The following is an 11,385-nucleotide window of genomic DNA, read 5'->3' as shown; positions in this document are numbered from 1 at the left end:
CAGTCGGTTTCCGCGATCGGGTGTAGTCTGGTCACGTGGATACACGCAGGATTGGATGGACGGTCCATAGTGAATAAGAATTAATCATCGGATAGGTACAAATCGGTTGGGTCCAAGAGTTGCAGAAGAAGAAGAAGAAACGAGAAGAGAGAAGTCCAGGCAGGGGCAAGAATCAAGCTCCCTGCGCATTACACCAATCATTGCGCTGCTGAGGTCATCCGACCTCATTCCAACAGCAGCCATTATTTCTCCCCTTCTTCCCCAACGACACCATGGCACCCATCCGGCGCTACCTCCGAATCAGCAAATACTCCGTTCTGGAGTGCCGCATCTATCTGGACAACCCCTCCGACTCGCGATGGCTGCTGGACCCACGCGACCCTGTGCTTCCGCGCGTCTTCGCCGCCATCCGCCCGCTGGTGCTGCCCAAGCTGCGTGAAGAAAACGAGAGGCTCTTTGCGCGCAAGAAAGGCAAGCCGGTCAAGGATGTGATTGCAGAAGGTATGTCTTCTGAGGAAACAATCTCAGCCTCATCCTAACTGTTGCAGATGAGTTCGAGGTGGCTATTTTCTTGCGCGAGTCCCGGACGCGTCACTCGCTCCTCACGCGCAACAAGACGTTTCATGAACCATCGGGCCAGCAGAAACCTTCCACCGACTCGGCCGGTTCCGCAGAAGCTGGAATCGTTCTCGAAAGCGACAGTGAGCCTGACATGGACCTGCAACATATCCCGCACGCATTAGGAGACGACGATCGATCAGACGAGGGGCCGGCACAGACTGAAGACACAGCCGGGGACGACGAGAAGAAGCTCCGTTTCAGTACCCATTACGAAAGCTTTAATATCTGTGGCTGGGTGCTATGTCTGTTGGTGACGCGCAAGGAGGACAAGACCAGAGCTCCTACCGGGCAGCCGTTGATGGAGGAGTGGATCTCAACGCAAGCTCAGGTGTCTGTGGATGAGGATTGAAGCCTCGTTGGCCTCCGAGGAGTTCTTTCATGAATCTCTTCAGATCTGCTGAACCCATTCGAAACCCTAGAAGCGGGGACGACGACAGATGCTGCATTGCAGATTCGCCTGCATCGTTCGGGCACATTCTCGGCAATCAAATGGAGTCGCCGACTTGCCGTGCCGTCCCGCGGGACAATGGCCAAGCTTCTACCAAACAGCAGCCACGGCGGCGCCAGGCGTGACACATGACGAGATTGCACTGTTACATGGGGCTCAGCTCCCTTGCATTGCCCGTTCTGTTGGGGGTACACCCGACACACGTCGCAGCCTACCTACCCCGGTCACTCTCGGCTCGGTCTCCGACATGCATATCTCACGTATTAACTAGTCTACAGGGCTGACTTTCAGGCGCACAGAAGCAGGCCACCCTCCCGGTCGGACCGCGGCAGCTGTGCCGTTGGACGCCATTATTATCGGTGTCTCCTGTGCGACAGTGACTCAAATTGACAGACATCTCCAGCCGCTCCGCGACGGACCCTGGCCTCACTCGCAGCTGTGAGAAAATTCGTGTCTTATTGTGTCTCATGCACAAAAGAATTTAGGGACGTAATTTCCAATCCGCCCACAGGACGGAATCCATAGATAAAATCCAAATTCTTATTTTTGTCTCCATGTGGCTGTGACCTCACCTCGGTTCATCGACAAGTGGAGCCACGATGAAACAGCCGTTCATCCCAACCTCTTCCCGTGACACCCGGCTTCCCAACCCATTATTAATCTCCATAGGCAGCGAAATTTTGACTTCCCTAAAACATTGCCGGACTATTAAGTGGCTAATGAACGGCGTATGTCCGCTGCCCGATCGAGCATGTCGATCCACATTCCACGTGTAGTGCCTTGGCCGGCCTTGAATCCTGAATCCTCTATTTTTTTTTTCTCCGGGTCGTGAATCATGATCCAATCACGGAGACTCCCTTTCCCGCGCCTCCACTAGGTTCTATTTCCAACGGTGCGGAACGGCGATGGGGGTTGTCGTAGTGGGGCACGAGGATTTTTCTTTTTCTTGGGATTTGTTGGGGTACCTATTGATGTTTACGATTACCGCTAGGATGAAGTTCGGCATTCCTTGGTGCTTACCATGTGGTTTTTTTTTTTTTTTTTTCCCTAACAAAAAACTTACTTTCGGCCCCCTATTTCTTGAGCCACTGGATGCGAGAAGGTGCCGCTTGAGCCGCGAAGGGATTGCCAGGTTTGGCCAGGGGGTCCAAAAATTTCCCCGGGGAGACACAGTACATAGTACATGGTGACAAGGAGGCGGTCTCCAAATTGGGGGAATAATTATGATTGTCGTGTCTTGCCTATATTTGAATTGCGATCGGACAAAGCACGCAATTGACGCCACAGTCGTAGCGTGCGCGCGATATAGTTAGACCTGCTATGTGCTCCTATCATGAAACTGACTATCGGCCAGTGATGCGCACGATCGTCAGGAATACAGTGCCAGGGGTGCATATGTAGCCACTCTGTACAACATCTATGCCTGTGGTACCTACAATAATCCATGAGCCTGACGATCCCGCCTCTGCCACGGCAGGCGACCAACGGCTGTGTGTTCCGGTTGCGCCTAATCCTGAAAATCAGCACTACCACCATTTCAGGCAGTGCTGTGCTGTGCAGCGTGACCTGATCTGTCATCCTCGCTCGCTCAGCCCTCCAGCTGACAGGACAGGATACGAGAACAGGAAGAGTGCTCGGCCCACGGCTGAGAGTTTGGGACTTTGGGGAATTGCTTCTTTGGATCTGCGAACCCGCACGTGTCGTTGGCATCCCTGCTCGCGTTGAGTCACCAACTTAGGGCGTGCCAGCCCACTGGGGCCCTATCAGGAGGTGGGATGCTCACTTTAGTCAGTGGACAGCCTCCGCTGCGCCGGCACACCGCATCGAGGGAAATCAAAATGGAGCCTGGTGGTGGGGCCACGGGAGATTGCTTTGGCTTGTTCATTGACATACAGCACAGCCGGGTGAGACAGAAGACGATAGAAAAAAAAAAAAAAACCTTAGGACCGGGCAGCCGGCAAACGGAATCCCGCACGTCTGACCAAACCAACTCTAAACGAGAGACAATTATTGAGGTAACTATGGTGTACAACTAACTAATCAAGAGTAGAGCCCCTTTTTGGGCCACAATTGGAATTGGAAATATCCACTAGTGGTTTGCCACACAACCCTGGCGCCACACCAGGGCCGTTCGGGGTGGGGGAGCTTCTAGAAAAGTAGGGGGGTTTTTCCATTGATTTGCCGCTTACGGTAGTTACGGCCCGGATACACCGTAAGTCAATCGCAATAATTCCTCCGTCTACGTCAGATCAAGTGGAGCCCCTCAGCCTCCTGTTCATGGCAGGGATAATTAGTTGCTAGTTAAGGAGGGCTAATTTACTTTAGACTTGTAATACTGGCTGACGGCCCGGAGGAATGGGTGGGCTTGGATTAGTGAGGGAGATCGGACTATAAAACGAGTTTCTTCCCTCCCTGTCGCTCATCTTACTCCTTTACACTTAATCTACTTGCCTTCACCCAGCAAAACAAAGCACAAAGCACAGCAAAGTTTCGCTGTCTACGTCCCTCCTACCACAACACAATCTACCACACACTATGCCTTCCGTCGGCTCATCCTCTCAGTTCCCTCCCTGCCCCGGCCCGCCACCCAAGGGTCCTCTCCCTCCGCTGCCGAAATAACGCGGTCCCTATCCTACGAACACGATGACTCCGGCACACCCCATACAGTGCGCCGACGAGCTTGGGCTCTCTCGCCTCGGCAAGGCTATGACAACTTTTTTTCATTTCCGATCTGGTTTCGGCTCTGATGATTCTTTGTTCTCGTTTTCATCGACCCGGATTTTCTTGAGACCTGAATAATACACCTCGGTCACCCACCCTCTCCATCCCAGTCCACGCCAACAATCCTTGGATCCAACCCGGATCACGTCAGGGAAACAATCACGAATGCGACCCATACCCACACCTTACTCAGGCATGGCCCCTCGTGTTTAGTGTCTGCGCGCGTGAGGGGAAGAGAGGAGAGGGGGGCCAAGAAAAGGCTCGTTTCGAATCCGGTCCTGCATAATACTCGGTTGTTTTTTTTTTTACTTTTGGCTTCATTATTCATTCGCTTTCCCTCGGCGCCGGCGCTACGAATGGGTACTCCGAATCTTGCATTAATAGTCACCTTTTTTGTTATCTGGTTTTGTTTCAGAACAACGCTGGGTGCAGGGATCTCGATCGCAAAGATCGTCTGTTAGCGCTCTGCATTCCGATGCGGAGACGGAGAACTGGCGCTTTCACCTCCGCCCCAGTGGACTGGCTGGACCTAAGACCCCCTGGTCTTGCGTCTGATCGTCAAGCGATTCGTGCGTCCTGCGCTGTCTCCCTGTCGTCTTGCGCTGATCGGAGGCTCCCGCGACTGTCCGATCGCCCTGCATGTCCTGTCATTTTCATTCAAGGATGCAAGCGGGGCAGGTTTTCTACTATCATTCTTTTTGTCGTTTTTTCTTTTTTCCTTTTCATTTCGTTTTTCTGCATAGGGCCGAATCTGAATCACCGGCATGTATCATAGACTTAATATACCCAACACAGCAACACGTTGTCCTTTTTTTTTCTCTCTCTCAATTCAATCTCTCCTAATTAGCTCAAGTGAAACATTGCTAACCCGCGAACGGTTTCATCCGCTTTTCATCTTACCCCCTTTTTCCATCCCCGTCCCCGTCTTGCTTATACTACCTAGTGCCTAATGCAGCAGGGATGGCAGGGATGTCGCGCCGACGGGCCCGCTGCAGGCCGGAACTAGGACCGCGACTATTGATGCCATGCAGCAACGTGCAGTGCAGTCCGGAGTAATTCTTTGGACCACAAGCCACTCTTCAGGAGAACCCGGTTTTTTTCTTGAATAATAGCATGGAATAATATTAATCGTCATGAATCACTCAGTCCTCGGGTGGCGCTGCGATCTAGCACGGTTCTTTCTTATCGCCGTCCCCGCTTTACACGATTCATGCGTACGCCTTCTGAGGCATCATATGTACGCGGACGATCGTCTGGTGTCTACACGACATGACCACTGCACGTTAGATTGCGTATGCACAGATATCTATTATTCTATATGGGACAGACGGCCCCAACGGCTGAACGGAACAATCTAATGTATATTTACCACTCTAGGTTGCCACGTCTCTCCGTCCGAGCGTGGCTGTCTCGGCGCGATTGGCCCTATCTCGTGCGTGTCCAGGTAACTGGGTCTCGCGCGCATATCCACTCGTTTTCCTTGTTGACGTGATCTTCAGCTCTCATAATAGAAGCGCCTGTGCCCACGTCCTTGCTGGCCGTTGGCCGCTCATTTCCACTGCCGTCATCATTTCCGGGTCCCAACTAGACAATTGGCGGGCTTTCAACGGTACCAGATACCCACCCTGTCCCCGCTTTTAGCCATTTCCCTGGAAGGCCATAGCATTATTCAACTCTATGCCGTATATCTTTGGATCACTACTTTTGTATTCGGCTATCCCTTATTCGGCGGTGTCAAGTGACACGCTGCTGCAGCCGGTAAGTTTCCGCTAACTACACATACTTCTTGGCTTTCATTTTTTTTTTCTTTTTTTAGCTGCGAGCCCAGGCCTCTGGCTGTCTCTCGCCCTGGGTATTTTGACTTTGAGGAGAAGCTCTCAGACCCACGCTCTCTCGTACTCCTACTACTACTCTGACAGATTTGGCTCTCGAGATTTCTCATGTCTTACCCCTCAGATCTACTGCGAAAGTGCAGGAAGAGGGGAGGGGAGGAGTCCGTGTGAAGTATAGTAGGGGGTTGTTGTAGGGCCGTGTGTGTGGGGGGTGAGCTGAGCTGATTCTCCGGCCACGTGTTTTTTTGGGGGGATGAGAGTATGCCAGGCTATATCCGCAGCTGCCTCTTATCTCGTCTCGTGTCGGGGGTGTTGGATAACGCCTTGGTGGGCTTAATGGGGGATAATGAGCCGACCCGCTGGTTTGTTATACATAGGGAGGAGCAAAAAGGACATACCGTTGGCTCATAGGGCTGTAAGATAAGCGTACAGATAGCCAAGTGGATGCAGGTCTCTGTCTTCGTGGATACTTGCATATGAGACTTAGGCTCAGCTATGGTCCGACGATAGGACCTCGACGTTGGCAATGGGCGAGTCGGCCAAAGCGGTCATAGGCACTCGGGCTAGGACGACAGCGGCGGCAAAGGTCTGTTTTTGGTAATGGAGTAAGTATACTTACGCTGAACAAAGACTATGGGTAATGTTTATTGCCTCGGAGAAGTGCGTCTTACATTGGGAATCAAGTTTCTTTCTCAAGTGCTGATATAGGAGCTTCAGCTGAATTTGTTCAGCTCTCAATCGGGTCTCTGAATTTTAAGTAGACTAGTAAGGGACTGCACACGCGAAGATCACTGAGGTCGAACTAGGCCCAATAATCAACCATTAATGACCGTGTTCATCAGGCGAACGGCTTCCGGGGCTCATCCATTCCAAACGAAACCCACCAAGCGTTGTCCACCGGAAAATGGTCGACATGATCGGCTGGATGGCAGTCTCTAAACCCCACGAAATACCTATATTTTAAATCAGTCTTTGGTTTCAAAGTGTGAGGGCAATGAAACACACAATTTTCTGTTTTCCTTGTCCCAAACGAGATTTCTTGCTCCGCCAAGGGCAGGAAAGAAGCCCATCTCCAGAAGATTCCTATGTTTTGTAGGAATCATAAATTAGTAACCCAGGTAAAAATAAGGTAGGTAGGGTTTAGACCTGCTGCAATTCCCGTAGGAAAGTTTTATGGATGAGCTCCTTTTCATCATCTGGGAGTTTCCAAAAGTTCGTAGGCCCCATGCTATCTCCCAGATGCACTCCGGGAACCTCGGCCCAGACAAGATAGATGATATAGCCATTTGGGACGGGCATACTTGCAGTCTGGCGCCCTTCTTTGAATCCAAGAAGAGCAGGCGTGATAGAAGAACTTTTCTTCCAGAAAGCCCTCAAAGCGACGACTTCCATATGAACCTCTTCGCTCTCTGCTGTGGCCTGTTTCTGTCTCTCCTCGGGGGGGTAAGACTCAGTGTTTATCCATGGAACTTGCATGTAGACTCTCATGAGCGCGCGGTTGGATGACTCGTCCTCGCAGAGGTATTTCGCTGCACAGTAGGATGACTGCGCGAAACCTTCAGCAATCTCCTCCTGAGTCGCCTGATAGTTATCTTCCTTGATCTTTGTGACGATACGAAAATTAATTTCCTTGGGTTCATAGAATTTCACGATAGCCCCCGCAGAAAGTATAAAACGGTTGATGAATTCGATTTGGGGCATTCTTGCGGTCAGAAAGCGACTTTGACTGGCAGAGCCAACGAGGTGGGAAGAAGTTGAGATTCTTTGGGTAGGCAGTACGTCATTTATACATCCTCAATGTGACCTGAAGTATATACCTGAAAGAAGGTGAGGGAGAAGACGAGAGTACTTGTGCGTTCTATCTACAAAGGAAAGACCGAAACCGAGCCGAGCATAAACTTCTGATATTCATTTTGATATCCAGCAGCCCAGTCACTGGCCAAACAACACAGTTTCGGCCTGAAACAAAGACACTCTATTAAAGGTATAAGTCATACATTTATCATGGTTCTTGATAAGTTTGTAGTGAGAAATTAAGACGAAACTTGTAAAGTTCCGGAATATATATTTTGGTAGACAGAGGCAACTTATACCGGCTTGTCCTCTGCTTGGCCACGAATTACTTAATCTGGTAATTTTAGGTCTCAATTATATATAATGGACCCAAGTGTGTTACAAAATAAGAAATACATACCTGCCGCTATCTCCAAAGAGCCATAAACATGATCAATGACTGGTTGATCCCCCGATGTATACAGAAAGCACGTGACGCGATTTGTCCGTGATAATCAGCTTCCGCCCTGGGCTCTGTCTGCTCTTCCTCCCCCCAAAGCCACCATGCTGCAACTCCATGTGTGGGGGCCGGCCTTTTCACTGCCCTCAATCGACGCCCAATGCTTGGCCACTATTGCATACTGCGCTCTGGCGTTACCCGCGGGCTCGTGGGAGCTCGTCGCCAGCAGCGATCCCTCCGTGTCCCCAACCAGTGAGTGTGACGCGACAAAGCCCACTTGGCTAAACACTGACCTCCAAATCAACAGATGAGCTCCCCTCTCTCCGCAACGGATCCGTCTGGGTGAGCCGCTTCCGGAATATCGTCGACTACCTCCGCCAATACTCCGACGGCGCATGGAACCTGGACGTCGAGCTGGGCGGGCAGGAACTGGCTGATAGCGTTGCGTATGCATATCCTGTTCGCATCTCCAGGGAACTCTCTAGTCTAACTGGTTTATGTTGTTGTTAGCTTCACCTCCTTCGTCGAATCCCGCGGCCAACCGCTCGTCGACCTATCCCTGTACGTCACCAGCCAGAACTACTACAGCGACACATCACCCGCCTACGGGTCCCTCCTCCAATGGCCGAACCAATGGATCCTCCCACCAAAGCTGCACAGCGCCGCCAAGGCCCGCACCATACAACTGGGGCTCTCATCGCTAGACCTAAAGGCGATGGAAGACGCGCGACAGCGCGAGCACTCCGCCGCCGTAGCAGCGGGGCAAATCCCCAAGAATCTCATCCAGCGGCCGCGGGAGACAGTCTCGGGCCTGCTGGGCCGCACGGCGCAACAGAACCAGTTCCGGCTTGAGGCACTAACGGCGGAGTTCTTCGAGCCGCTTGAGGCTATGCTGGGTCGCAAGGCGTATCTGCTCGCTCCGGATGAGGAGGACAGACCGACTAGCCTGGACTGCATTGCCCTGGGATATCTGTCGCTGGCACTCGTGCCGGAGCTCTCGTTTCCCTGGCTGCGGGATGCGATGCGCACCAAGGCGCCGCGTCTGGCGGCGTACACGGAGCGGATGCGTGGGCGGTGCTTCGGTAGTACTGCCACGAGCATCGAGAACGCCTTTGCGCCCTCGACATCTGCATCTCCACTTCCGTGGCGAGCCCCTGAGCGCATCTCCGCCGCGGCCGTGGGAACAACCCTCCTGAACACCCTGGCTGATTCCACGCCGTTCCTGCGCGAGGTGCGCCAGCACAACCGTCTGAAGCGCGTGGCGGAGTCGCCCGATGCTGGATTTTCGGAACAGGAGAGCAAAGCCATCTCGCAGCATGCTGAGGCTAGCAAGATGGACATGTATGTGTCTATTGCTACGGTGGTGGGCGGTCTTGCTGCTCTGGTAGGCTATGTGGTTCACACTGGATTGATTAGTTGGGAGTCAGAGGAGGCGGAGGAGGAGGAAAGTGCTGGGACGGAGGAATTGTCGTTCCAGGCTAGTGATTTCTTGGGGATATAGAGTAGGAAAAAGTTGATATAGATGTTGGCTTAGGGGCTCTTTGGAAATTGTACGATAACTTTGTTGCATCAGCCTGTGTATTTCTTCCAATTCATTCATTCCCAGTCTTCTTCGTGCGCTTGATTGAACATAGTACACATGCAGCATTGAAGGAGGGATATTAGCAATTGTTCGCTATGGTACAGCTACATGTCAGAGAAGACCTCTACACAGAAACACATCGGAACTGGCAATCAATCACAATCAAATGGTATATGTACATGGAAAAATTGAACGGTAAATCATGACTTAGATCCATATGTATGCCCTCCTCGAATAGACGCAAGTTATCCGCGGAAGAGGTGCCGGAAGATGGTGGAAAATGAGATGTGGGCAGGCCTCGCTCCTCCGAACTGTTGGATTCCACCAGCTGGAAGAGAGGGATACAAGCGACCTGCGTGCGCACACCTCAAAGAGTAAAATAAAACACACTCAAAACACCTTCGGCTGGGAGAAGAATTTGCGCACGAATAGACAACAACAGAATGAAAAACGAGTTTAGAGGTAGTCAAGCTTGACGGCTAGGCGGATGGCGTTCGCCTTGATGGTGCCGCCCAGGCCGTCAATGTATCGCTCGCTGTAGGTGTAGGCGTTGACCACGCTGGCGAGCTCGTTGCCGATGGAGGAGCACAGAGTGCCCTCGTGGGTGCAGATCTGCATGCCCTGGACGAAGAGGTTGGCGGCCTGGGCCTGGATGGCCGAGACGTCCCAGCCGGACTGGCCGTTGTTGCCCTCGTTGCTCATGTCAAATTCACCCCAAGTGCAGGCATAGCCACCGAACTCATCAACTGGGAGATCTTCGCCCTGAGCGGCGCCCCAAGCACCCTGCGAGTTGCTGTCGATGGCCACGTACTTGACCTCATTGGGCTCCATGGTGAACTTGAGCGCACTGTTGCCGTACCAGCCGTCCATCTTGCCGTTGGGGCCAATCTTGTTCCAGAAGATGACGGTCCAGGCATCGGTGTTGCTGCCCTGAAAGCGGAGGACGTGCTGGTACTTGTTGGCGGTCTCCTCGGAGACCGTGATGATGTTACTGCCCCAGGGGCTACCGACGTTGCCCTGGTAGCTGATGCTGTCGGAATTTCCCTGGGCGCTGGTCGAGCCGCCGAAGCCAGCGCGCGAGAATTCGCCGGACTGCGGAGCAGCGAACCAGGTGGTGTCGCCATCGTTGGTGGGCGCCGGGGCGTGCAGGGAGATCACGGAGGTGGTGGAGGTGGTGGTTGTGGTGGTGGTATCGGCCTCGGTTGGGGCGGGAGCCTCAGTCGGAGCAGGAGCAGGCTCCTGGGTGGTGGTCGGCTCGCCGGACCACTCGTTGATCCACGAGACAAGGACGCCATCAATCTCGGCCGTGACCCAGGAACCGACGCCGCGCTTGTCGACCTCGACGACGTCTTCGATCACTTTATCGATGTTGTCGACGTCAACGGGGGCATGGGCATGGCGGCGTTCGTGGGCGTGGTGGACACGGGCGGCCACAGCCGTGCCAGCCAGGGCCGACAGGAGGAGAGCGTTGATGTGCATTGTAGGCACCGAATGAGACAAGAAGTGAAGAGAAAACCGGGCAAAAAGAACGACTTTTGAGCGAGCGCTCGATGAGAAAGCGAAAAATGAGTGTGGATTGGAAGCGGGAGACTAGATGCAGACAACTAAGAAAGAAAAGAAGAGAAATCAGGGGAGAAAGAAAGACACTGGGGGGGCGGGATTATTATGATCGGTCAGTGGTTCCCTGGGCACGCAAGCACTAGTCAGGGGCAGGCACGGCGTGGGGGGGATATGATTGGTCCCAGGGGCGGAGGGTGGAGTTTCATCCAGTGGTCGAGGCCTTTGTTTACTTGGTCCTACCTATGGATGCGGGATGAATTACTATACCAGAAGACGATGACGGACGTTGAAAGAGGAACACACAAAGAATCCAGCTGTCAACCACGTTGTCCCATCGGAATGTGAGACGGAATGTGTCGCCTCGATCATTCACTGCGATGGTGATTTA

At 52.8% G+C, this 11,385-nt stretch overlaps 4 protein-coding genes across 4 annotated transcripts; 2 read left to right on the top strand and 2 right to left on the bottom strand.

The window, feature by feature from the left end:
• Positions 1-272: 272 nt before the first annotated feature.
• Positions 273-970, top strand: PFLUO_LOCUS6910 (uncharacterized protein; the record flags this gene model as incomplete). Its single annotated transcript, XM_073784498.1, has 2 exons — positions 273-501; positions 549-970. 2 exons carry the CDS (start codon positions 273-275, stop codon positions 968-970), a joined length of 651 nt encoding a protein of 216 aa, XP_073640948.1.
• A 5,792-nt stretch (positions 971-6,762) lies between these two features.
• On the bottom strand, positions 6,763-7,323 carry PFLUO_LOCUS6909 (uncharacterized protein; the record flags this gene model as incomplete). Its single annotated transcript, XM_073784497.1, has 1 exon — positions 6,763-7,323. One exon carries the CDS (start codon positions 7,321-7,323, stop codon positions 6,763-6,765), a length of 561 nt encoding a protein of 186 aa, XP_073640947.1.
• Positions 7,324-7,959: 636 nt separating this feature from the next.
• On the top strand, positions 7,960-9,356 carry PFLUO_LOCUS6908 (uncharacterized protein; the record flags this gene model as incomplete). The annotated part of the gene is made up of 3 exons (XM_073784496.1): positions 7,960-8,107; positions 8,163-8,301; positions 8,366-9,356. The coding sequence occupies 3 exons, from the start codon at positions 7,960-7,962 to the stop codon at positions 9,354-9,356; spliced, it is 1,278 nt and encodes a 425-aa protein (XP_073640946.1).
• A 537-nt stretch (positions 9,357-9,893) lies between these two features.
• Positions 9,894-10,916, bottom strand: PFLUO_LOCUS6907 (uncharacterized protein; the record flags this gene model as incomplete). The annotated part of the gene is made up of 1 exon (XM_073784495.1): positions 9,894-10,916. One exon carries the CDS (start codon positions 10,914-10,916, stop codon positions 9,894-9,896), a length of 1,023 nt encoding a protein of 340 aa, XP_073640945.1.
• Between the last annotated feature and the right edge of the window lie 469 nt (positions 10,917-11,385).

Source organism: Penicillium psychrofluorescens (assembly GCF_964197705.1).
Source record: "Penicillium psychrofluorescens genome assembly, chromosome: 4".
Taxonomy (NCBI): domain Eukaryota; kingdom Fungi; phylum Ascomycota; class Eurotiomycetes; order Eurotiales; family Aspergillaceae; genus Penicillium; species Penicillium psychrofluorescens.
This window is presented reverse-complemented; position numbering and strand designations above follow the sequence as displayed.